This window comes from Oryzias latipes, chromosome 6, assembly GCF_053564925.1.
Source record: "Oryzias latipes strain Hd-rR chromosome 6, Olatipes_Hd-rR_3.1".
NCBI lineage: Eukaryota > Metazoa > Chordata > Actinopteri > Beloniformes > Adrianichthyidae > Oryzias > Oryzias latipes.
In genome coordinates, this window is record NC_136242.1 from 17,112,367 (window position 1) to 17,140,208 (window position 27,842).

At 41.1% G+C, this 27,842-nt stretch overlaps 1 protein-coding gene across 1 annotated transcript in view; it reads right to left on the reverse strand.

Moving 5' to 3' along the window:
• Positions 1-27,842, reverse strand: part of LOC101156572 (cGMP-inhibited 3',5'-cyclic phosphodiesterase 3A) — a 90,888-nt gene that overhangs the window by 13,299 nt on the left and 49,747 nt on the right. Inside the window, exons 3-4 of the mRNA XM_020703908.3 lie at positions 11,647-11,907; positions 9,365-9,522 (exon numbers count right to left, since the gene is read on the reverse strand). Coding sequence (XP_020559567.1) covers positions 9,365-9,522; positions 11,647-11,907 — 419 coding nt within the window. The remainder of the gene's footprint in view (positions 1-9,364; positions 9,523-11,646; positions 11,908-27,842) is intronic.

Consider the following 27,842-nt stretch of genomic DNA (forward strand, 5'->3'; position numbering starts at 1 on the left):
AAGACATTTTTTGATTAGTCACAGAAAAAAGGAAATTAATCAAAACAACGTATCATAATATGGATAAAGTCCTGTGCCTTTTTTGCAAGTAGGTAAATGCAATGCTTAAAGAATTCAATATAAATCCTCACTATGTTACAAATCATAAAACAAGGCTATGCAGCACAGCAGATGTTTACAAAAATGGCTAAATCCAGTGAAGCTGTGACAGAAGCTTGGAAATGGCCCGGAGTATCAACCCCTTAAGTGACGGGGAGTTTGTAAAAAGATTATAAGTAGCTGACATTGTTTGTCCAGAGCAAAAGAAAAAGTTTGAAGAATTAAGTCTGTCAAATGATACAATTACTAGACCACTAGAAGATCTGGGCAGCAACCTCAGACAGCAACTGGGAAAACATCTGGTTAATAGAACAAATGACACTTGCTCATTGCTTGCTTCTTTTCAACAAAATTGGCCCCCAGTCTAATGTCGAGTTCTTAATTTGGCCCTCTGCTAAAAGAACTTAATTCTCTCTGTAGTGCAGCACCATGTTTTTTTAAGATTTACAAGATGGGTCCCATGTTTGGTTTCTCATTGTGTTATTCATTTCCAAAATATATTTACACTCAGCAGCAGTGAACTGAGGAATCTTTGTTTGTTCCAGTGCATGTGAATGAAACTAATTGTAAAACTGAATTGCAGCAAAGCTGAGTTATTATTTAAACTATCCAGGAGTCTGCTGAAAAAATCCCACAGGTCTGTCTGTGTCTGCAACGGGTCAACTGTTTATGCATAAATATGCTTGCAGAGTTCACGGAAATGTCACTTGACATTTAATTCAGTACAAGTCTGAAGTGTTTGCCTTTTGTTCAACATCAGAACTACTTGCACAAAGACAACTGCAAGTGACATCTCTAAGCAGTTAGCCAAATAAAAAGCAGCAAGCCCACATTACCCTGTCTGTCTGTCTGTCTGTCTGTCTGTCTGTCTGTCTGTCTATCTATCTATCTATCTATCTATCTATCTATCTATCTATCTATCTATCTATCTATCTATCTTTCTATACATCCATCCATCCATCCATCCTTCCATATACACACATACATATATATATAAATGACCATGAAATTAACTAAAAATAATCAACATTTTTTTGAGGGCAGTACACCAGAAATGGAACAGGGTCACATTCCCTCGGAATTTAATATAAAATATAATTAAATATAAAATATAATTCATAATTGGAAAAAAAACAAAAGTCTAAGAAAAACCCTCAACTTTCCTATCAAGTCTTTTGGAGATTTTGACCTTTTTTCTTCTGTTTTTCTTTTAGCATTTTGAAAGTTAATTCAATATACTGTTATTGTAAAGATCAAACATATTAGATTAAAAATAGCTTCATGTTGCTTCTCTGAAACTTAGGGAGAAAAATAGGTTATTGGGTCCATTTATATCCTAGTGATTCATATTCCAATATGTATAAAAAATATCAGGTCACTCTAAGGGAGGAGAAGAAACACAGACTGTCAGGCACATGTGTAAAAAAAAGTGTAATCCTTTGCTGTCTGTTTTTGCAACAATAAACTGGAACTGATGCTATTCCTTACATCTGTCATTGATAACTTACTGGTCTGCAAAAGTGGTCAAAAGTTAAAAAAAAAAGGCCATGCCTACTGTGCAGTCCACAGATGTAACAAGAAAATACTCATTAACGACCTACTAGATGCAAACATCATGAATTACAGAACAAAACTAATCTGAACTATTGGTATTTTCGTGGTATGTCGTGTTACAGTAATGATACATTAACAAATATGTCTACCCCTTATGACGGAGCAGTGCCAGCCACATAGACAACCTTCTGCAAGCCACATACAGGGAGCAGAAAAAAAGGTGCACATTTAGTGACCCTTTCATAAACTAAAAAGCACGTCATCTTAATTTTACAGGAGGGGATAGTTAGGTGTGTGACACTGCAGGGAGGCTCCAGATCTGCTCTCCACAGCTTTTCCAGGTTTCACCACAGAGGCTAGTGTCAGCCAGTAGGTGGTTCCAATTAAAATACCACTCCTTAAATGTTGTAAAACCTGCCTTCTAGGGCAGGAAATGCCTGCCGTTAGCACATGGTGTCACAGGGAGCACAAAGGCCTGCACTGTGTCTATCTCCTTCTGATAAAGCGTTTCTGGAACTCTCTCGAACCCTAACCCACCCAACATAATGGTTCGGGAGCCCAAACAAAGGGCGCTCTGTTGTGTTTGCATGGCCAGGTCGGAGCGCTGCATCTAATGCCAAGCAGGTGTGGAATATAAAATAGTTTAATGACGGGTGAACAGTTAGTATTGTCAGGGGGGTCCAAGCAGCCAGCAGCATTTGGCTTACAAGGTTTAGTTTTTCAGTGAAGGTGAAGGACTGGCAAAGACTTTGGCTATTTTGCTGATGCAGCAGAATAACCTCGACTACTGACACAGAGCCTCCTGCGCAGAATGTAAATAAGGAGGGTTGGTCATTTTCACTGAAGGAATCTGTCAGCCGTGTATCGAGTGTCTCTGCTTTATCATAGTGAAAACAGTGTAGATGCAGCGGTTAGACGTGTAGTTACAGTAATTTAACTGTCCCAGCGAGATCTGCATATGCATTATGAAAACAACATACACGTTCCAAGTGTGCCAATGCTTCAACCCTGTCTGGAAGGAATAACATTTATCCTCTATATGGGAATGTTGTTTTTTTGTCTTTGGAAAGAATGTCAGACAAAGAAAAATGAATATAAAACTAAATGAGTGTACTTTACAGAAATTACAGTATTTTCACATTTACTTCTAGAGTCAGAGCTCGTCTTAACAGTATCACTTGATCTTGTTAGTGTTTTACAAGACTGTTAAAAAATAAATCTAGAAATTCAATGTTTGAGCTTGATTGCCCCCCTCTCTCTTCTGTGTTGCATTTCACTCCCAGATTTCAGAGTCAACCACTCAGCAGCAGGACGACAGATTATCTTTGGTCCAGAGCCCAAACGGACAGAGTCCAAGACACGATAAACACAGCCGCCATTATTTCTGCTTCCAGTAATGCACAGTACCTTCTTTTGAGCCAGATGATGCAGAGAAGATAACGGAATGGTGGCTGATGGAAATGGAAAGTATCAATTGTGCCTGTTTAACCAACTCTGACTAAAACAAGCCGATATTGTAGCTTTGTAGTCTGTGTTATTTTTTCTTGACACTGTACGTCATTAAAGGCTGACATAATGGAAAAACTGGGGAGGAAAAGAGAAGCCTAATGTCCTAATTAAGATTGTACTGATTTGATGAGGGAGTGGAGAGAAGGGAATTGAAGCCATGTGTTGATTTTCTTTCAAACTCCTCTTTGTGCATTCTCTCTTGCCTTCCCTTTTGTTTCTTGTAGGACTAATTACATGTCAGCGAAGATGTCTGCCGTTTTCTTTAATCCCCCAACATTAAATAATATCATGCATAAGTCGCTGTGCATACATTACTGTCCCCAAAGGTTCTTGTAAAGCCTTAGGAACTGCAGTTTGCAGATTTGTTAAAGGAGCTTCACAGGTTCCTAGACTGAAGCCAGATTACTGCAACCAAATTTCACTAAAGCTGAACTAAACCAAAACCCACTCTGTGCACTTCAGATGCCTCTGCTTAACCTGTGCCAAAAGAAGCAGCTGTGACAGAGTATCCAAGCATGTGCGTGCCTCCTACTTGTGAGGCTCTGGCAACTGGGAAGAAGACCAGGTGTTTGTTTACACTCCTACCACCATAAGTGGTAAAAGCTGGGGCCTGCTGCCTGGCGGGATGACGCTATGAGACCAGGCGGCACGTCTTTGTGTACAGAGGCGGCCCAGGCGTGCTTACATTTTGCAGAACTTGCTCAAGTATCACACTGTCATTGTGCAAACAGACCTAAACAAGTTAGCAGAGGCACAGTTCCTTGGAGGCACACAAGCAAAGCAGAATACAGCATGAAGTTCAGTGAAACAACACAAATAGTAATGCTTTGTTGCCCATTGGGACTTACACTTTAACACAATTTTACAAATGCTTCAATTTTTCAAACTAACAATTAAACTTTGACTAACATATTAACACAATAATCTGGTTAAATCAAGTAAGACACACGTGCAGAGAGAGTGTAAAATAAATTTGAACTGAGTGAAAGTTACTGTAAGGAATATTAAAATGTACCTCCTCCAGTAAAAATGCATTTTTCTAAACATTGCAACCCTTAACTGAAAGAAAATTGAGCTCTTCTATAACAAAGCAGCTTTTTTGGACTGCAGTGTAATCCAAAAAATAAAGATGTTTAAAGAGGAACAAATATAAATTGTTAATATAGAAAAAAAATTGCACTGTAAATGTAAAAACAGAATGTTCAAAGCTGATAAATAAACAAAATACTGCAGCAAGATCTCGATGAAGTTTAGTATATTCAGTTCAGAAACCATGCATGCCACACAGTGACACTTTTCCAAAAGCATCTTGCATTTGTGACGTAATAGCTTTAGATTTCATGAGTATGATCTGGTCCCTTACATCATTTTCTGAGCAGGGAAAGAGAAAAAAACTACACTTTTCAGAATTGTTTCTGTTCTCTGGCCTAAACTAGAAAAAGGAAAAAATATTCCACAGTAAATCCGAAGGGACCAGAACCAAAGAGGCATGGCTTCTAAAAAAATAAAAAAATAAAAGGTTGCAGCCACAGTGTACAAAGGACAAAGAATCCATGAGAAAACACTGAGCAATGACCAATAAAAGACACTTCCTAATTTATTTTTATTGCTTGTCCAATAAGTTACAGATGAACTTCTTTCCATTTCTGAGAGATGGAAATAGCTGCTAATGGGTCCCAGGTGGATAAAAGATGGCAGAGAGTAGGAAGTGGGTAAATTTAGTCAAAACAAAAAAGTAAAAAATAGATTAAAAAAACCATTACATTTTTACATTTTTTTTTTCCTTTTTCATCTTCAATGAACAATAATCCCCTTTTTGCCAACCATAAAACATTCTTTGGCCTCAAATGTTCTACAACAATCTCTGTTCAGACAGTTGTAAACTAGTGGTGTTTCGCAATAACACTTTCCATTTATACGCACAATTTGCACATCCATCTTTGCAAAAGTTTTCGTGGGTGGGACGCAGACACGCTGCTGAGGCCGACTCTAGGTTGATGTCATGAAATGGGCGGCAACCACATGGAGCGAAAGCCGGAGTGTCAGAGATCGAGTCGTCTTATTCCAGCTTGAAAAAAGAGCTCAGGGAAAAAATTTTAATAAAAAAAAAAGTGTTCTTTTGTACCAAAGGTAAAATATTATCACATGGATATCGTTTACAACAAAAGGCTCAAGAATAGCATGGTATAGGCACTTTAAAACAAAAAAAACTTAGAATGAAGGTGGCCGCTTTTTGACTTTTTTTTTATTTAATGCAATACGCTTCCATAAAAAGGTTTTGCTTATTTTCAAAACTTCATGGTAAGAAAAACTCATCAATTGTTATTCTTTTGTTTTAATGTATTTAATCTGTATTGAAATAGTTCATTCTTTATAATATCGTTAAACCGTGTTAAAAATCTGTAGATCAAATTTGCGATAGCGGGTAGCCTAAATACAGTGATTTTGTCCTGTTATTCATGTCAATATTTTTGTATCTTAAACTAACTTATTATTATTGATACTATTAAAATCTCACAAAAAATAGATATTCTTTTTTTTGTAGATTTCTTCAAAGGGTTTAAAAAACCTCTTCATTCCAAACAATTTGACTTTTCTGTCAATTCTTTGATGTAGTGGGCTTCACAGGGTTAAGGATGTTTACTGTTGCACATTTTAACTGCAGAAGTTTAAAGGCAAAAGTTCTTTCAAGTAAATACTCATTCCATTATTCTCCCAGCATTAGTCTTTAAATTATTCTGTGGTCGGAAATACACCAGAGTCATGCCTCATTTTACGTCTGTAAATAAAACTTTTCATAGTTTTCAAATGATTTCTCTAAAAAATTTGCTGTAAGACCAGGAAGTCTGATTCAAATCGCTTATAAAATCTTTTTAAATTAATTAATATTTTTCTTATTTCGTTTTTTTTTGCTTGAAAAAAACTTACGTATCAATTACAAAACACAAAAAAAGAGATTAACTAAGCCAATTAAGGGCTACCCAAATACCACATTTAAACAGGAAATGATTATTAAAACACAACGTGTAATAAAAAAAATATACGGATCACTTTGTTTTTCCTTGTGAACAGATCCTTGAAGACTGAAAAAAAAAACCCTTTGTAGGTTAAATCCTTCCAGGCTACTTCTCTAGTTCTTTGATGGAGACGTCAGACTTTTTGAAGTTCATCAACCCATTAATAAATAGGATGCAGTTTTAGTTTAGAAGTCACACAAAAGCCTTTGTGCAGCAACTGAAATTTACACGCTCAAACAAAAACCTGTGCAGCCTCAGAACTCCCCTCTGCTCTGCTCAAAACACAGGCATCAGAGGCGTAACTTCATAGCACACAGACGCCCAGAAGTGTCTGTGTTTGTGGATGAGAGCTGGCCTCCAACTGGAACACTGTGACACAAACTCGACAGGGGAGACACTCAAGAAGGTGCTGGAGATGAAACAGACAGAAACTTTCTTCTTGTGAGGCGTTATTAATATTTATTATGAAAAAAATAAAAAAACACTGTCTTATGCACTTTCTTACACTTGGAAAACACTACATGCAGGATCATGCAGGCGCAGCACAAGTAATTCCAGATGAAGCTCTATTCAGTGCTCTTTTGAAAAGCACAAACGCTAAAAGTCAGACGACTTTGACAACATTTTCCAAACATAATGTCACAGTAATCTTGAGGTAATTAATATAACTTCAGCTCCGATCGCGAAAAAAACTGGGCTTCAATAGTGCATTTAGCAATCAAAACTCCTGTAATAAATTAAGCCTGTGTTTATTCAACAGACTTTATTGGTGTGACTCATGGGAGGAAAACAGCGTTGCATTGACTGCACATTCACTGCTTCTGTGCTATTTCTGTCTTTTAAACACTGGTCAACCTCCAGCTTTCACCAGTATTCAATACATTTCTGTAAAAGTTTTTTTTTTTTTTTAAATCTCCGTCCATTATATCATGGCACATAGATCTGCATGTGAACCATAGTGAATGTGTGCAGCATGAGTCCTGTGCTGTCTTTAGCATTACCCTGTGCGCGGCTGATGTACGTCTTAGCTATTCAGGTTAATGCATTTGCCTCTGGGGCATATTTCCATTCTGGCTCCCGCTGCATACACATCGTTTTCCCAACTGCTGTGCCATTACTGCTCACTCACACTGATTTCTCTGGTATGACTGCAGCCACACTGCTGGGAAAACCCAATAAGCTTCAAAGCCACGTGTCTCTAGGCGGCTGTAAACTGGCTGATTTTGGGCTGTCCCAGATGAAAGACAACCAGCATGAAAGAATTGCGATATCTTTGATCGTGGCCTAAAATGGTCATCATACATCGGACAGTGTGAGAGCTTCAAAGACTTTTGAGCTTTTCTTGTTCTTCTTCTCTGCATAGCAAAGAGTAGGGAAAAGCAGTATTTAAACGTGTCAAAAAATTCAAGATGATCCCCCAACAGATAATTCCACAGCAACCAACCTGATCCCAACCAAGATGATGTGAAGTAGAATGGCCAATGCAACATGAGCATGGCTGCAAAAGTGAAAACGCAAAAAAACAAAGAAAACATAGCAGAAAAATACTAACTAAACATAAATAGACCATGTGTGTACTAAAATCACATGTGTGAGTCAGAGAACGTTGCCTTTTTGAAAAAGTAGACAATCAGGTAGGAAACAGAAAACATGGAAACAGTATAGTGTTTTCATGAAAAATACTGTGGCTGCATGGAACCATCATAAGATGCAGACATGATTTCAAGTCTTGCTATAGAACCTTAGTTTAAGTTTGTCTGGTTACTGTTGAAGAACCCAGTAGCTATGAAAGAATCATATTAGCTTGCTTATTAGTACACTTTCTTTTAAAAAAATGTTTAACAGTACTGAGTTCTCATCTTGTAAAAAAAAAAAAAAAAAAAAACGACTCTTAAAGCAGAGCTCAAATATGAACATTGATAGCCAAACATTTGGATTGAATTTAAGTTTCACTGATTTAGCACTTTTTAAAATCACCTTTAAAGTATGACATTATCTGATGTATCACTCTTTTTTTAAAAACGGTGGTGGGAGCATCATAGTCTGCTTTTCAGTCAGTGGAAGAGTAAAAAAACTACACAAAAAACTGTAAGTAAAATAACAACTTAATCAATGTTTTTATGAAGTATTTAAAGAAGATGAAAATGATCACAGATACAAAAACAATCCCTCACAAGTAAAAAGACAACAACAAAAAAATCATTGCCTTGAACGACTACATTTTTTTTAAATAAATTTTGTTAAATGTCACCCTAAATTGCCCAACCTTCTGTGAGAAAAATATGAAAAATATATTTGATACTCAAGTAGAAATGAATTTACCTTGGTTTTCTGCTGACCCCGATGATGGGGGTCAGTGGGTAATCAATAATCCCTCTCATTATATGAGATACCCTTTCTGAGTCTGGGCTTGAACTACAGTAGCAAGTTCAGTACAGTATCCCTTCTGCTAAGGCAGAAGCTTATAATAATTTAACAAATGAAACACTTTCCAGAGCACCATTTAGTGGCTGCAACAGCTGCGAGTCCCTTTGAGTCTAATGGAACATACACACATAAGATGTGCCAAAACAGCAGCTATTAAGGTCATCATCATTTTACAGGGAAAACCTCTGTCCTAGTTAAGTCAAATATCTGGAAAACTGACTATATTTTCCAGAATCCAGAACTTTTGAAATTCTGCCTTCTGGCTGACAACAGAGACCCTAATATGATGTTTGATGACTTTTGATCCTTGCTTTTCTTGAATTAAAAGTTTTTGTGTCGTTTTTTTTTTTTTTTTAAATCATAAAAACACAGTAAGAACTTAACATTTAACCCAAGTATCTTCTTCATGTTGGGGTAGTGGTTCTTTTTGCTTTCTTCTTATAGCAATGGCCAATTTTCCATGAGGATTTTTTTCCTATTTTGACTTGAAATGGGCCCAGTCTCTGCTGGGTAAACTGTGGCCTCTTTGATACTTCCCTGATTAATGCCCTCTGTGCCTTGTCGGAATTTTGACAGTCTGTCCTTTCTAAAAAAGACGGATTACAGAGTTTATTCTGCTGTTTTTGACTAGTATTTCCTTTTGTGTATTAATATAAATATAAACATGAATGTTTCTCCAGATCTGTCACACAAAAATTTCTGTTTAATTTGCAGGTTGTAGTGTAATAAATTGAGCAACCAATAGGTGGGCTGTTTACCTGCAGGTGAGGGATTCGTGGTAAGGTTTGATGCTGGCGCTGCGGTCTCTCCGGACCGGCCCAGGCTCAATGGTGGGCAGTCCTGTGGCTGAAGTGGTGGTCGTCCAGGTGGAGGAGATCCTCCTCAAAAGACCCGGGTGGAGACTTCGCCTGAGACGCTGCACACACACACAAAGAGGATTGACTTGGCATCACTAACGTGTTGTAGATTATGCCTCAGAAGTGAAGAATGCTTGCTGGTGTACAAAACAGTAATTGGTTTTTTGCTTAGATAGAAATTTCAAAATGCACTCCCACCTGTGAGATAAAGTTAATGTTCCGCTCAGACTCTTGTCAGATTTATCAACTAAATGAGACTAGTTCCTCATCAAGTTGTCTTGTTTAAAACAAATTGTTATGGTGATAAAGTAGACCATCCACAAAATCCAAAGACAATAAAAAAATATTGTAAGTACAAATTTGTAATTTTTTTTCTTTGTACGGTCTTTTCTGTCTGACTTGCTTAGTTTTCATCTATCCTGTTCTTCCCCTAAATTCCCAGAGGTCCTTGCCCTTGCAATGCCTTTATCAGCTTGACAGTTTGGCACAATTCTTCAAACCCGTCTGCTTCTTTTCCTCCAACTTCGGAGTAGCGTGACCTAAAAAACATTGGTCTCAGAATTCTCAATGAAACCCCTTTACAACACGTTGTCACGCTCAAAAACTCGCACTGGCTCACTCATCCATGGTGCATCATTTCAGCCCCCTCTCACCGCTTTAATTTACCCTGGAGGCTTGCTTTGCTAAAACATGTTGCTAAAAACATAGGTATTAAAGCCACACATCAGGTTTCTCCAAAAACTGTAATCAGTGTGTTTAGTCTGGGGTCGGAAATCTCTGCAGAAATAGAGAAAACACAGAAACACACACATGGACTGGATACACACAGAACACCATCAATACTGCAAAAACCGGGTCATCTTCCCAAAAAAGCAACAAAAAAATGGATGCCAGCTGCTAACGTTATTCTAAAAATGGTGTTATCTATGTACTATTTAAGAAGGTAGACTGAGACAAGAGGAAGTATAAAGAACTTTAACACTTTTGCCATTCTCGCCTTTTGATCTGTAATTGATCCTTTTTAATTACAAGTAGGAAGGTTCAAACATTTAAAAGGCACATGCTACAATTAGAAATAAAAACAGCCAACAGAGAGAAAACAGACTTCTTTATTCATCTATTGCCATCTTGCCTAAAGTTGTTCTCCTTGACAGAAATTATTTAAGTTTTCCAAAGCACAATCCATCAGTGTCAGTTAAACCCAGGCACTTTCACGCAGGATATTCTTAATAACAACAGCCTCATGGGCCACAGCAAAGAAGTCTTTGGCTGCTCATGAACTTCAAGGGAGGAAATCGTGAATCCAGCTATCGATCTGTGAAGCTCACACCGGCCTCTGCAAACACATGTTCAAGCAACCACTTCCAATCAAAAATCAATGTAAATGGACGTAAACGCATATTTCGGGCTTTCATGTTAAAGACTCCCAAAACTTAATGTTCACACATCGCTAGGCAAGTTTCTGTGACTGTTTTTGTGCAACCATTTTTTTCTCTTCCCACTGTATTTGGCAGACATGTATGAGCAAAGAGTATTCAGAGAAAAATAAGCCCCTCCCTGCTTGTCGAGTGTGAACACCATGTGCTGAAAGCGTACATGCTTCACATGCACGCTGTGAACAAAGCTTTATACGAAAGATTCAAAAAGGGTTTCTGAAGTTCAGCTTTGTTGTCAAACCCTCGTCAGTCTTTGAAACTTTTTTTATTGCATTCATAGATGTTGAGTCTTCCCTGCGACTTCACTCACATTTGCACAAACTGTCTGCCTCGGCACATCTGTCATGTTGACACAGCTGCGGCTATGAAAGGGAGAACAGTGCTCCGAGCAGTAGACGTGCTCTATTTTTCTTCACCCAGCTCTATGAAAATACCCTCCTTTATTTGATGCTCAATGCTCAGAGAGCAGGAAGCACTAATTAACTGAAACATGGGCTCAAAGATTAGCACATGTGGGGAGCGCTATGTAGTGGATAAATCATTTGGCTCTAATAAGGTGGACTGCATTGCCATGTAAGGATTATTTCAGCTATTTCCAAAGAAAATAGCTTTATGTCTGCCTCCTGGCTACTTTTGATTTACAGCTTTGACTTTCAATATTTGTTTGAAGTATCTTTGCTTTCATCCTGGTTTCACAAATAGATTTTTGGGCAAAGTGTAAATCAGGAAGGTCGTTCATTTTCTTACCTTGTGAATGGATGTTTTCTCTCCCTTCTCAGGCCCCTCCTCTGAGTCAGAGCAGGTGTAGGCATCGTTCGGGTTCAGCAGAGGGGCAGGGCGTGGTCGGTGCAGTGGCTGGAAGGTGAGCTGGGTGGTTAGCAGGTTGCTGACGGCCCGCAGGGAGGTACAGGTGTTGGGTGGCAGAGAGGGATCAGCCAGCAGGTCTGTGATCAGTCCATGAGCCTCCCCCATCACTGCTATGTCCACCATGACCGTCGTGCCTGATGACTGCAGGTTGACGAGAAAACAAGAGGGGTGAGACGTAAACAACCCCGCTGCTGCAGCCAAGATGAGTTGATGCTAATTAAAGGCTGAGCTTGGTAGCGACTGAGTGGAGCTACTTGGTGGCAAAAACTATGTCAGTAGTTCCCCAGTGAGAATATGATGTGGTTAAATGTGACACTAACATGACTTTCTTTCTTAATCCAATAGCTGCAAGTGGATGTCAGACTGCTGATAGTACTGGGAACTTATGCGTGTGTGTGTAGAAAAGTCCACGCAGGGTGAAAATTTTAATAACATATGTAAAGATTTTAATTTACGTTTGGTGTGGGCTTTAACCCTTTAACAGTGGAGCTTTAGTTCCAATGTTGGCAGTCTTTTGGCCACCATAACTTTTCAACCATTTACACAATTAACGTCAATACAAAGGATTCTGAAGCGGAAAAAAGCAGCATTACGCTGATACACAACATTTTCCAAAGCAAAGTGTTTGCACAAAAAACATAAAGTGTGAAGTGGATTAAAGCAATAATAGCAAGTTTCCTTTTATTTTAAAGATGTTCTCCATAATGTTTTTTCGTCTACAGTACTGGTTTCAAAACGTAGTCCTAAAGGGCCTCTCTACTTGTTTACCAATTAACCCTGCCCTTCTAGCTTCTTATTGCCAAAACACACCTGATTCAGGTAATCAGTGGCGAGTAGGTCAGGGTTATTGGAAAAACTAGCAGGACATTGACCTTTGAGGTGAGGAACTCAGAATACTTGTCCTAACTTAACCAGGTCTTTCAGATCTACCACCCTGCTTGTGTTCCAGCTAGCTCAGCCCAAGTGATTACTTGGACAAGCAGTGTTAGTCAGTTACCTGATCTTGATTTGAAAAAAAAAAAAACATTGTTTAGATACTGTATAAATGTCATACCCAGTTTTCATCGCTACCTACAGTAGAATAGAGAATCAGGCTTGGGAAGACTTCTATACAGAAACATTGTTTTCTTCATCAATGTTTTTGCATGATAGAAGTACTCCATACTTAATTTTCAAGAAATAGGCAGCTGCATAAAAAGACATGATGTGTGATATAGAGACAAACATATTTATTTTTGTGCATGTAACCTAGAAGCTCTCTGGGACACTGGGTTTTGTTTGTGCTGTATAGCTTAGCTTTTTTTGTTTGATCTTGGGTCTCTGATATCTTGGTTTGGGTTTTTTCCCCTCAGTCTCAAATTTGTTTTAACTTTTTTTAGAGCTCAACTTTTTGCATTAATAGGAACCTGCTTCTTTGATGGGTGAACTCAAAAAAACTCTGACTCTTCCCACCTAACTGACTGTTTTTGGTATTTTTAACGTGTTCTTAAGCATTTTCTCATGATGGAGAACATATGTAAAAGAAGAAAAGATTTAAACTGCCTTTCTGAGTATTTCTTTATTCAAATGGTTAAGGATCAGGAGCAGATAAAGGGCCGCCGTTTTAAAAAGCTCAGATTTGTGACGCAGCAAATGAAATGGGTGGGCTAAAGTCTCCCTGCTCCGCTCCATTCTCATGCATCCACTTGCAGACTAACAAATCCATGTATGTCTTTGTTTTCTTTGTTCAAGCTGACATCTGGCTCAAAACTGTCCGACTGGATAGCTCTGATATTGCTTGCTGTTTTTATTGCTGCACTAATGGTAGCTTTGGGTTGTGAGGGGCTGTGAGTTGGCGGGAGAGTGTGTAAACAAAGGCATGATGGGACATCAGCGGAGGGTTACTTCCGTGCTAAGAGTCCTGCCCACAGCTCAGAGGTGAATTTCTGCCATGCTGTAGAAACTATGTCTTAACACGGGAACACGTTTAAAAAGGATCAAAATCACTTCAAGCTTCATTTTCAAAGTTCAAAATCCTGTGGTTGATTTGAAAGATAATTGGTCCAGTGCAGATATGGTCTGGATGCAGTGACCTCGTGTCAAACCATCTCTTTCGGCTCTAACTGGAGAAGACCTATGTGTTTCAAGGCTCACTAAGAAACACAATCTGGGGTCCTTCTCTCTGTTCGGAAATGCTCATAATGCCTAACCAGGAAGGCAATCCGGCCAATATTTTAAGAACACAAATTGACTAATAAATTTGTAGCTTCGATTTACATCTGAGCTCCATCCATCCATCCATTCTTTTAGACCACATAGTTTTTTTTAGCCACACAGGAATGCTACAGTGGGATACACCCTTGAAAGTCCATCGCAGGGCCACACAGAGACACAGACACTCCCATTCACACTTATGGGGTAATTCAGAATCACCAACAAACCTATGTAGCATGTTTTAGGACTCTGGGAGGAAGAGAAACCCACACAGACATGAGGAGAACATGTAAACTTCATACAGAAAGGTCCCATCCGGGATTTGAACCACAGCCTTCTCACTGTGAGGGGAGAGCGCTAAGCACGACATCATTTTGCATCTTTGAAACTCAACTCTTCATTAAAAGATATAAAGAAATCTTTTTCTTGATGAACTAACCTATATCTATGTTAGCTATCTGTACACACTGGGGATGGACTTTATATTGCATGAAGTGTAAAGCAATTTATTGACAGTTGCTTGGTAAGCTGCACTTAGAACCACATTGGCTTTGCTTTTAAAATTGTTTCATTCTGGAAGTCAAAGTTTTTAAAAAAAATCTTTCTCAGTGTTAGTGGTTTTTAAAAAAAATCTAACTTGAACTCTTTTTGTATCATCAGTTGCTTTATTGCACATCTTCTCATCTTTGTAGATCGTTAATAAGCACCTGTGTTGTGTTTGTACAGATCATCATCATTATTTCCTATTTTTTCTTTCTGATATGCTCTCTGTTGCAGGTTCTTTTGTTTTATTCAAATCCTTTACTTCATGGTTACTTGCAATTAGCTTTGAACATTTTAAATGAACTGTTTTGTTCTATTTGAACTACTTGAATTGGGATCATCCATTACATGCATTGTTGCAGAAGAAGTGTACTTTGACATTTTAATAACTACATGGCAAACTGGTAGCTAAGCCCATTGCTCCTTGATAAGGTTTTCCCAATAATCGTTTGATAATTAACTTTTAGACAACTGAGATCCATATTTTTCTGTACTTCCAATTAACACATTAAATGTTCAGCAGGATTTCAGCTTTTAGCTCTTCTCAAATCCACATTCAACTCCTTTGGAACAAACCCACTTGAACATTACTCAATCTTTTTTCTTTGTATATTATGCTGTTTGAAGCTCATTGAACATCAACGATAAAAGCTCCAAGTTCTTCAAAATCTTTGTACAAATAAATATAAAACTATTAACTTTAAGGCACTTTAAGCTGGAGAGATCATTTTGAGTTTTAACGATCCTACAGGTGCTACACTTTTGCTCTTTTCTAGGAACAGCAAATGTTGGTACCTCTTGTTTATTTCAAGTTCAAGCACAGGAGATGGCATTGCCATATTTTTCTGTAGTGGAGTGCCAGGTCGGGCTTTATCTTTTAATTATTATTATTTTTACTAATGTTGTTTAAACAAGACAACTCTTAAAACAAAGAGAAGCTGCAAGATGAATTAATGTAAGGTGTCAATTCTAACATTAAAACGATCATCAATCTTAAACCTTACAACCCTGGATAAGTAAGTAAATAAAAAAAAAAAGACAACCAGTTTAAAATAAATTAATATATCAGTCCTAAGATCATAATTCCTCCAAAGCTTTTTGAAAGGTTTTACAGCCACGGTTTCACACTCAGCTGCACGGCTGTGTACCTTACATGTCCACTGTCTTCAGTTTGCTCACACATCAAAGACTTTATTTTATGCCTTATATGGATATTTTTTGCACAAAGAAGCAAAAACGTGAGGCTCAGCAAAAGGCGGCTCAGTTAATGCTGCGGTGCCATTGGGCCTGTTACGCATCTACACAACAACTTTAGATTAAAGCAAGTTCAGCAGAGCCCTGTATTACTGCATGCCTAATGAATGGAATGATTATTATGGTGTTGGATGGAATCTGACCCCCTGACATTGCCACCTTTGACCTCACAGTTGGCAGACAGCCATGGCCTGATTCTGACTGTGTGCCGCGCTGCTTTGAAGTCATCAACGATGTGTGAGGATGTCTCGCTTTTGCAGGGCAAGCTGAAAAGTTCACAACCTGCTCCTAATTGGTGTGCCTTGAGCTGCTGAACGAGCGCAACTAAGAACAGGCTCATTTTTGGCTGCCAGTTATTTTATCTAATAAGCACACAAGTTCCTTTTTTTCCCTTTTTGAGAGAATGTTATCAGATTTTGACTCCCCAAAAGTCACATTCACTTTGACACCAGCTGCCAAGCACCTTAAATTATTCTGTTTACACTGGCTGAGCAGCAAATGGTTGACCTGAACAACCCTCGTGTGAACACCTTTTCCTTCGTTTTCATCTGTGGGAACGAGAGAAGGTTCCCCATTTTATTTTTCTAGTGGATCATCAGATAAGTCTTCTGATTATGCATTTAGGAGAATTTTTTTCCACCTGGTAAGCAAAATGTGGAGAATGCTCACATAGTATGAACACTGAGAGAAAGTAATTCACATGGAAGGCCACATATTGATAAATCGGAGGGTGTACTCTCTGCCAGCAGTTCCACCTACAACTCGGAGGTGAATTTCTAATGAACTTTTGACCTTATGTCAGACAGTTTTTTTTTTTTTGGCTAAAAACAACATAATCATAATAAAAAGACCACTGGGAATACTTTTAAAATAGATCAAAGGAAGATCGGAGTGGGACTTAAATTCTCTTTCCCTGCATCTTTTCATGATGTCCTCTGCATTATGAGGAGAACATGTCCTCCAAACTCCTTTACACCTGATATGAAAAAAAGCAGATGTTAAATGAAGACAAAGACAACAGATTTGTATAATGTGGACAGAAGTGTACACACACACATCCCACTCATACACACACACACCAGCAACTCCCCTACTCCAAAAAAACAAAAGAACACAGGAAAAAAAATCCTGAATTCATGCAAATTCTCATAGACAATAGCAGAATGACGCAAGTGCATCCCGACAAACAACTTGTTAAAGGAAGATGCAGTTGCACCATTAAGAATTCATGAATGGGCCTGTATTGTCTTAAACAGTCAAGGGCAGTTGGATTATTGTCCAACTGAGAAAGCCAGATTGTGGGTTTGAGTCCTCGGTCGGGTCATTCAAAATCCTCTGAGAACAGGAGTGGATGCCTCCCTGCTTGGCACTCTCTGTTAAGGGGTTGAATTGGGGGGGTTAAACCTTCAAAATGGTCCCTGCATGTGGCTATGAATGCAGCTCTGTGCATTATGAGGGGTAAAAAAAGAAAGAACAAATTTCACCACACTCAGTTATGTGTGACAATAGTGGAACTTGAACTTAAATTCCAAGAAAAAGGACCTGATGCGATATGTAAAGTCAATAAGTCCTTTGACAGCTAAAACCATATCTAGTTCAAGTTACATAATAAGGTTACACAAGCACTGTCATGATAAATAATATGCTCCATTTGGTCGTTGCTACTTGATAGATCACATATTTGGTCCAAAAAGTCAATATTACAAGAAACATTAAAAAAAAACTCTCTAAAAATTCCATGTTACATTTTTATTTTATTTTTTATTCATTTAACCTTATTTCTACAGGAGGATTAGGATCAGCTTCTTTTTTACAATGATGACCTAGCAAATGTTTTAATTTTTTCAACTTGTTTTTGTGTACTAATAAAAATATGCTGGGTAAATGTATCATGTATGGTGTCATGAGATTGGAACAGGCTTCTATCTTTACAGGAGTGTAACTTTTTATTTGTGGCTCTTCCTGTAAACTATACCCTATAAATCAGTTTCTTATAAACATATAAACTGAATTTGAAAGTAAAGTTGGACAGAAATGTCCAAAAACAGATATTTATTATTGTTTAATGGCATAATATCAACAATATGGGGATATTTTTATGAGTTTTATGTTTCTGTTTTTATTTAGTCTCAACAAAATCCTTTTATTTCTCTCATTTTGATAATTTTGTTCAAATTCACTCCGTCAGTGAAAAATTAAAACACAACTTGGTCATACGAACAAATAGCTCACTCCTTTTGTTGAAGTTTTGCAATTTTATCTTAAAATCAAAGGAAAATGCTTCCATGGTCAGAAATGGTCAGAATGAGACAAAATTAGCCATTTTGTTTCAAAAAAATAACCTGTAAGCTGCTTGTTTTTGATCTGATGACTATATAACTCGCAATGATGCCAACAGCTTCAAAACGTCATGCTGGAAAAGTTCCAACCAGACAAGTTCAGGCTCAGCTCCAATGAACCACTTTATTGAAAGATCATGAGATTGTAGATATTATGACATATTTTGGATGCAATCCTAAAAACCAGAATGAATGTCCAACTTTATAACAGTTCAGCGGTTACAAAATAATGCTTTGACATCTTTGCACAGTGTTGCAAACTGAAACAGACATTTTCCAGTGGATGCGAATTAAAATACACCGGTGGATGTAGCAAACATTTATGTGTCTTGGCAGTTAAATATTCTTCCAAGGAACAACTGCTTCTGTTGATTAGATGATGTTACTTCATCCTTTCCAAAAAAAAATCATTCCTGCTTGGAGCACTTGTCTGGCTAGCCAGCCTTCGGAAGACTTTTACTGGCAGGAGAAGAGATGTTTATAAAACCAAAGCTTGATATTCTCCTAATACTTCAATCTGATCTCCCTAATCTGACATCCTTCACATTATCGCCTGGAATATTCTATTTTACAATCTGTTGTTGTGACTCTAGAAACTGATAATCACAACGTTGTTTTTTTTTTTCTTCTTTTGGACTATCTGGCAATCTTTTTTTCTTATAAATGTCACTGTGAACAGCAAAAGTGGTAGCTGACATGCAACGGATCAACACTCCATACAGATTCACTGTGCTCAAGGGCCAACATGTCCTCGGAGTGATGGAGCCCAATCAGCTCAATCGTTTGCTAAAGTTATCCACGAAACCCAGAACACGTGTGTACTTTCCACCTTCAAATACTAAACATTTATTATCAAAGATCACACATGACGCAGTCTCACTCTGAGTTGACTTGATCCTTTTTCCACATTCCCTTTGGTAACAGCTGAAGAATACTGCATACAGATCATGTCAGATCGGAGCAACTTTCAAATCTCTGCTGCTTTTTAAGCTTTTTTAAAGCTTTTTTAAAGCAGCCTTCCCTCAACTCAGGTCTTTGCCAAAGAATCCTCTCCATTGCTAAGGATTTGTTTGTGTTCCATGACGTTACAGTCTTGATCACAGATCCATGCCTACCACTGTGTTTTGATCTTTTTTTTCTGTCTTCTTGTCCCTACTGTCATCTGTCTGGTGACTCCTGGAAGAGGTTCCTGTCTGGGATGCTTGGAAACATTTAAAATCTCATTTCACAGTTTCTGGACATGCATATGATGTGCATAGCATCTCTATTGAGGGCCTTCAGTAACTTTTTATTAAATGCTGTTGCTCCAGTTCTGAATAGTACATTTCTGGAGTTCATTGTCATGTCACACCTTAACATTCTGGACTGAATTCTCAAAAATAATAACATGTTTCATTTTGAAAAAAAGGAGCAATTATCAAATAAGTTATGTTTCTGCTGAAATTACATGCTTGAGAAACAAAGCAAAAAAAGTTAGTACATGTTCTAGCTCTAATGGAAACACAAACATTTCCCTGAATCAGTAAAGTCTAGTTTAAATTAGGGCTGCAGGATATGAAGAAAACTCGCGATATGTGATTTCAGTGATTAATATTGCGATAACGATATAATCTGCGATATATAAACAATTAGCTGTCATGGTGCCTCGGCCTGACTCCTCCCCCTCCCAGCTCTGCTCTGCTCCTGACTCTCAGCTGCAACCTATCTTCTCATCAAGTCTCTGCTCTTCATAAGGAGACCCAGCTCCAGCATTCATCGCCAGTCCGTTAAACCTGATGGTGCTTAGTCACGTTGTGATTCACGACTGGCTCCCCTAATCTTGTACCTTGCTAATTGAACCTTGTCTCCTCTGCCTCAGGTTAATCTCAAGCCACGAGAGTCCTGAATCAACACCACCTAGAGCAGCGGCTGTCTCTATCTCCAGGCTGACGCCTTCCTGTCTCAAGATCCACAGTCTCAGCCTCCTCAAGAACTCCAGCCACGCCACTCGTCAAGAGCTCCAGCCTCGCCTCCCTCAATAGCCTATGCCACGCTCCTCGTCAGTTACGCCAGCTACCCTCCACATCTACTATCACGTCTGCTCACTGCCCTGTCTGGATCAGTAAAATAAATCCTACTTACCAACCATTCACCTGTTTTTTTCCTTCTGGGTTCCAGCACTTGGGTCCGCTTCGTGTTCTGATCATCATGACAGAACGGACTGGCCATCACCCCGACCCAGCTGACCCAGAAGGACTCCGTCTGGCAGTTCACCAGCAGGGCATCATGCTAGGACGTCAAGCCGACACATTGACCCAAATGGCCTCCGCCCAGCAGGATTTATTTCGGCGTCTGGATAGCATGACACAGACCCTGTTAGAATTATCTAGACAACAATCCAGCTCTGCAGCCCCAGCACCACTTCCGTCTCCCACCGACCTGACTGCTTCTGTTTCCGCCTCGGCCCCGGAAAACTACAGATTACAGCCTGAGCCATTTCATGGTGATGTAGAGGCATGCGGGGGTTTCTTATTGCAGTGTCAACTCCTCTTCCAGCAGGCCCCCCGTTTCTACCACTCGGACCACTGCAAAATTACGCTCATTGTCAATGCCCTCAGGAGTAAAGCGCTGCAGTGGGCCCAAGCCTTCCTGGCGGCCAATCCCATCTCCCACCTGCCCTTCGAAAGATTCATTGGTGAGTTTCGACTCGTTTTTGATCAGCCTAGAAAGCAGGAAGAAGCCACCAGACGGTTGCTGAGCCTCAAGCAACGCAATCGATCTGTCAGCGACCATGTGATTGATTTCCGGATCCTAGCAGTGGAGGCTGGATGGTCTGACCCGGCGCTTAGAGGTATTTTTTATCAGTCCTTAAATGAAAACATAAAAGATCATTTGTGCTCACAGCCTGAAGCTTCATCATTTGAAGAGCTAGTTTCCGCCGCTTTACGTTCCGACACCCGTCTCAGAGAACGTAATCATGAACGTAACTTGTTACCTCGTAAACAGCCATCCGCTAATCTGTCTCAGTTCCCAGTCCACCTTGCTGATTTTTCTCCACTCAGACCACGCGAACCCCCAGTGGAGCCTATGCAGGTCGGCCATTCCAAGCTGTCTGCAGAAGAGCGGCAGAAACGTAGAGATGAGGGGTTGTGTTTCTACTGCGGTAATCACGGCCATCAGGTTTCCCAGTGTCCGCTCCGTTTAAACTCCCGAACCCCCCGCTAGATGACAGGCCGCGGGCGGGTAAGTTTGTCGCTCCCACTTCTAAGGATTTTTTTTACATCCCTGTCAAGTTATGTTTTGGAACCGTTGTTACTGAAACTCATGCTCTGGTTGATTCGGGGGCCGAACAAAGCCTTATTGATCTTGATCTGGTTAAATCCCTCTCGTTGCCCACGGAACCCTTAGACACCCCCATAAAAGCTGCCGGTTTGGGGGGTCAACACCTCTCGTTTATCACCCATCGTACTAAGCCCCTTCAACTCATTTCGTCTGGTAATCACCACGAGTACATCCAATTTTTTGTTACTCACGCTCCGCAAAATCCTGTAGTATTAGAAGTTGAAGCTGGGGTAACTATGGTACACTGGGGTTCTGTCCTCTTTCCTTTTTTACTTCTACCCTTCCTCTCCTCTATTCTTGATCATAATTTATCATTTAGTTCTCCATGCCTCTGTTTGGTGCAGTGCGATTCATGTATTGTCCCTCTTTTCCTCTCCCCTCCTGGGGAGTGGGAGTGCTTCCAGACTCCAGTTGGCTCATCCGTGCTCCAGTTCCTGACCGTTTACCTCGCCTTTGCTCCTGCTCCTACACCTGGCTGTGGATCCTGCCTCTGGCTCATCTCTGGCTCGTCTCTGCTCTGTACCTGACCGAGTACCTCGTCTCTGCTCCTGCTCCTACACCTGGCTGTGGTTCCTGTCTCCGTCTCGACTCGTGCCTTTGACTGTCCCGATAACCACGGCTGGATGAAGCTCGTCTGCTGGACTTTTATATATGTAGTTGTAGATTTAGATAAGTTAATTCTTCTCTAAGATTTCTGGTAAATCGCCTGTCCGTCCTGGGGGAGGATCCCTCCTTCATGTGGGCACCCCTGAGGTTTCTTCGTTTTTTCCGGAATCCGGTTTTTTTGGGAGTTTTTCCTTACCGCGAAGGGGGGTCTAAGGGCAGGGATGCCAGTATAGCTTAGTCAGTTTGTTAGTTCATTTTAGTATTTTTCTATTGAACTCTTTGTATTCGTGATCCTTTTGATTTCATGTTTTACTTCGAAGCCCATCGAGACGACTGTTGTTGTGATTTTGGGCTATACAAATAAAATTGAATTGAATTGAATTGAATATTAGGCTACTCCTGGCTTAAAACCCACAATCCCCAGTTTGACTGGGTGCACCAGCGTGTTATAACTTGGAGTGCTTTCTGTCTTGCTAACTGCCTCCAGTCCGCTATTCCTGCTATGCCGCCCGCTGCCACCATAATTTCGGAAAACACTGACCTCACGTCAGTACCCGCCTGTTATCATGATTTCAAAGCGGTCTTTAGCAAGTCTAAGGCTAATTCCCTGCCACCTCATAGGCCTTATGATTGCGCCATAGAACTCCTCCAGGGGGCGACCTTGCCCAAAGGTCACTTGTTCAACCTATCAGGTCCAGAGAAAGCTGCCATGGAGTCTTACATCCATGAGGCACTTTCGTTCGGTCATATTCGCCCGTCTTCCTCTCCGGTTGGTGCAGGTTTTTTCTTCGTTGAGAAAAAGGACAAAACCTTACGACCTTGTATCGATTATCGTGAGCTCAACCAAATTACTATCAAAGATAAATACTCCCTCCCTCTTATTAGTTCTGTATTCGACTCCGTTCAAGGCGCTCACATCTTCTCCAAACTCGACCTTCGCAACGCCTACCACCTAGTCCGCGTGAAGGAGGGCGATGAGTGGAAAACCGCATTTAATACTCCCCTGGGCCACTACGAATACCTGGTCATGCCCTTCGGCCTCACTAACGCCCCCGCGGTTTTCCAGAGGCTCGTCAACGACGTCCTCCGGGATTTCATTAACCGGTTCGTCTTCGTTTATCTCGACGATATTTTGATTTTCTCTCAGGACCCCATTCAGCATGAAAACCACGTTCGCAAAGTCCTTTCCCGACTCCTTGAAAACCAGCTTTTTGTTAAGGCTGAGAAATGTCAGTTCCATGCCTCCTCTATCCAGTTCCTCGGGTATATTCTTGAGTCAGGCAGTATCCGTCCAGACCCAGCTAAACTCGAAGCGGTCTCTCAGTGGGAACCTCCTGAAACCCGCAAAAAGTTACAACAATTTCTGGGTTTTGCCAACTTTTATCGCAGATTCATAAACTACAGCAGCATTGCGGCACCCCTCACTCAATTAACCTCCATCTCCAAGCCCTATAAATGGAGTTCTGAGGCCCAGACCGCTTTTGATTCTCTCAAGTCTCTGTTTGTCACGGCTCCTATTCTCATCCAACCTGACCCCTCAAGACAATTTATTGTTGAGGTTGATGCTTCGGACACTGGTGTTGGTGCGGTTCTCTCACAAAGAGAAAACACTTCAGGAAAACTCAAACCCTGCGCCTTCTTCTCCCGGAAACTTTCTCCAGCAGAACGTAACTATGACGTAGGAAACCGCGAGCTGCTGGTAATAAAGTTGGCGCTGGAGGAGTGGCGTCATTGGCTGGAGGGAGCTAGCCAACCTTTCATTGTGTGGACCGATCACAAAAACCTGGCCTACTTAAGATCTGCCAAGAGGTTAAATTCTCGTCAAGCTCGGTGGTGTCTATTCTTTGACAGGTTCGATTTTACCATTACTTACAGACCAGGCAGCCGAAACACCAAACCTGACGCACTTTCCCGGAAATTCAGCCCTGACAACGCCTCTGCTGCTACCATGATCATCCCTCCTACCTGCATCGTGGGGAATCTCATTTGGGACATTGAGAACCGCGTCAAGAATGCCCAAGGTGAGGAGCCTAACCATGATCCCTGTCCTGACGGTGTCCTCTACGTTCCCACCTCTCTCAGATCCGACGTTCTCTCATGGGGTCACAACTCTCGTATCGCCTGCCATGGAGGGTTTTTCCGCACACTCAATATAATCCGGAAAAGATTCTGCTGGCCCACCATGGAGAGGGATGTGCGTGAGTACGTTGCCGCTTGCACCACTTGTGCTAGGTCCAAATCATCTAACTCTCCTCCTTCAGGCCTACTTCACCCATTGCCCACTCCTCACAGACCCTGGTCCCACATTGCTGTGGATTTTGTTACCGGTTTACCCCCCTCTCTAGGCAATACAGTTATTTTTACTATCATCGATCGGTTCTCAAAAGCGGCTCAGTTTGTGCCACTTCCTCAGCTACCTACTGCCACCGAGACCGCTGACATCCTAGTCCACCATGTTTTTCGTCACCATGGGATACCCGCCGACATAGTCTCGAACAGGGGCCTTCAGTTCGTATCCCAAGTATGGAAGGCTTTCTGTTCAGCTCTGGGCGCCACTGCCAGCCTTTCCTCCGGTTACCACCCCCAATCTAATGGCCAAGCAGAACGGGTAAATCAGGAGCTTGAGGCGGCTCTTCGCTGCCTGGCAGCTCAGAACCCTGCTGACTGGGCCAAGTATCTAGTTTGGATTGAATATGCACATAACTCCCACACTTCATCTGCCACGGGGATCTCCCCTTTTGAAGCCTCTCTTGGTTACTCTCCGCCTCTATTCCCTTCTCAAGAGCTGGATTTGGCAGTGCCCTCGGTGCAACACCATCTCCAGCGCTGCCAACGCGTGTGGACCCAGACCAGGGCTGCTCTACTTCGAACTAAGGAGAGCAACTGCCGTGCTGCCAATCGCCACAGGGTTGTGGGGCCCACGTATCAGGTTGGACAGAAGGTGTGGCTTTCCTCTAAAAACATTCCTCTACAGGCTACTTCTCGCAAGCTGGCTCCCAGATTTATCGGTCCTTACGTCATCGACCGCATCATCAATCCTTCCTGCGTCCGTCTTCGCCTCCCTCCGGCCCTCAAGGTATACCCCACGTTCCATGTTTCTCATCTTAAGCCTGTTCTGGACAGCCCGTTGTGCCCGCCATCCGTCTCCCCTCCGCCCGCCCGTATCATCGGTGGTGCTCCGGCGTTCGATGTGTCTCGCATCTTGGATGTTCGTCGTCGTGGCCGAGGTCACCAGTATCTGGTGGATTGGGAAGGGTACGGTCCCGAGGAACGCTCCTGGGTCTCCCGTTCCCTCATCCTCGACCCTTCCCTCATCACGGACTTCTATCGTGCCCACCCTGATCGGCGTCCGGGACCGCCTGGAGGCGGTCGTTGAGGGGGGGGTACTGTCATGGTGCCTCGGCCTGACTCCTCCCCCTCCCCGCTCTGCTCTGCTCCTGACTCTCCGCTGCAACCTATCTTCTCATCAAGCCTCTGCTCTTCATAAGGAGACCCAGCTCCAGCATTCATCGCCAGTCCGTTAAACCTGATGGTGCTTAGTCACGTTGTGATTCACGTCTGGCTCCCCTAATCTTGTACCATGCTAATTGAACCTTGTCTCCTCTGCCTCAGGTTAATCTCAAGCCACGAGAGTCCTGAATCAACACCACCTAGAGCAGCGGCTGTCTCTATCTCCAGGCTGACGCCTTCCTGTCTCAAGATCCACAGTCTCAGCCTCCTCAAGAACTCCAGCCACGCCACTCGTCAAGAGCTCCAGCCTCGCCTCCCTCAAGAGCCTATGCCACGCTCCTCGTCAGTTACGCCAGCTACCCTCCACATCTACTATCACGTCTGCTCACTGCCCTGTCTGGATCAGTAAAATAAATCCTACTTACCAACCATTCACCTGTTTTTTTCCTTCTGGGTTCCAGCACTTGGGTCCGCTTCGTGTTCTGATCATCATGACATTAGCAAAACAACCAAAAATATTATTCCCATTCCATTACAACAGCTTAAAAATTATACTACAAATGACCCTTGTTGACGTAGGAGGCGAACATACAACATATTAGGGCGCCATCGATTAGTTAACAACGTGAAGGGGTCCATCTGATTGGTCAAATGCAGAAAGGGATTCTTTCAATCCATTAAACACTTTAAGCTGCTGTGAGATTGTTTGGCCACATCTAAGGTAACCATTTACTGCAAATTTGCTGTCTTTTGCGATTTGCATATTGCACAGCTTGATATTGCGATAACGATAAATTTGCGGTATATTGTGCAGGCCTAGTTTAAATGGTAAAATAGTAAATGGCATATACCTAGATAGCACTTTACTAGCTTCCTTGAAGGCCCAAAGGACTGTGCAGTCACAGTTCCATTCACTCATGCACACATACTTGCACACTGAAGGCAGCTCCACTGCCAAGCACTGGAACCAACCTATATTCACCAGGAACAATGTGCGGTTCAGTGTCAAGGACCACATGGCCAGGCAGGAAACAAACGTGCGATCTTCCATTCAGCACTTGACCACTCCACCTCTGCACCACGGCTGCTCGAGTCTAGTGTTCTTGTTTTGTAAGGCCCTCTATCGCACTTAAGATGCAAGGGCGCAATGAGAAATGAGGTTCGTGCCAACACTTTATGCTTTGCAGACAAATAAGGGTATTGTGGAAATGTATAACAGCATTTTTCCTGATTGCTGGCTCTTGCTCTGCTCTCACCAACATTAACTTTAAGGCCACTTTTTTGTCAACCTATAATGTAAACATTTTTCCATCTCAGCTACTTTGGGACAAAAGAGAAACTGTTTTTGGAGTCCAAAATTACCATACAACTAATGTTCTATGGTAATTATGAACAATTTAAAGGCTTTAGGGTTTGCAGTCTACCTCACAAACGACATTTTTAGCTTTTTCTTCATTTAAAACGAGTTACAATCTAGGCCCTACATGCACTTTTTTCTCTCAGATAATCTTTGTGGGTACCAAGCTAAAGCTGAATGTAAATATTTGAATAACTCTTTTCGGACGCAACATCAACGTCAGTTGAAGAGTGAAAGCACCCACCACAAGCCTAAAAATAAGGGGAATAAGACGTGGGCTGGAAAATGAGCCCACTAATATGTTCCTGTTGGCAAATATGAAACAAAGGAGATCAATCAAGCCTTATGCTCTTTCTCTGTGGATATTACAAAAGATTAATGAGGAGCAACCAACTTCTGCAATTTGATCCCCCCCAAAAAAGAAGAAAAGTTGCAAAAAGATGGAGATGTTCTAATATCTGTCACTCTTTATTACAAAATATCCTTGATAAATGCTTTCCTTCTAAAAGATTAAACTGTTTAGTGTAACTTCACCAGAAGCTCAAAAAATAACCTCACATGCTTGTCCACAACTGCATTAAAAAAGGAATATTTCAAAATAAAAGCAAATATATTTATTTTGAGGGAGGGTCCCCAGGCACTGCATGAAACCTTAAATGTGGGGAGAAAACTGTGTGGGTACTTCCTAGCGTCAACTTTGCTGCATATAGAAAAAAACAGGTATATCGTGGAGCAAAGAGACATAATTTATTTTCTGAGGATTTCCTCCTGATAGGAGAACGTGCAGAACAGGACACGCTCATACTGCATGTGACAATGCCAATGCCAAGGGCATTGTTTGTTCACATCCTGACCTGTAGCTCTGTGGCAACTGAATACATCAATTTCCAGGTATAGACACATCCACAAATTTCCCTATTCACTAAAGACAAGGAAGGTTATTTGAAGGATGTGACTGTGTGAGTCGGTCCTCTGGAGACTGGACTTTTCCAGCAGGTCCATTCTCTTGGTGC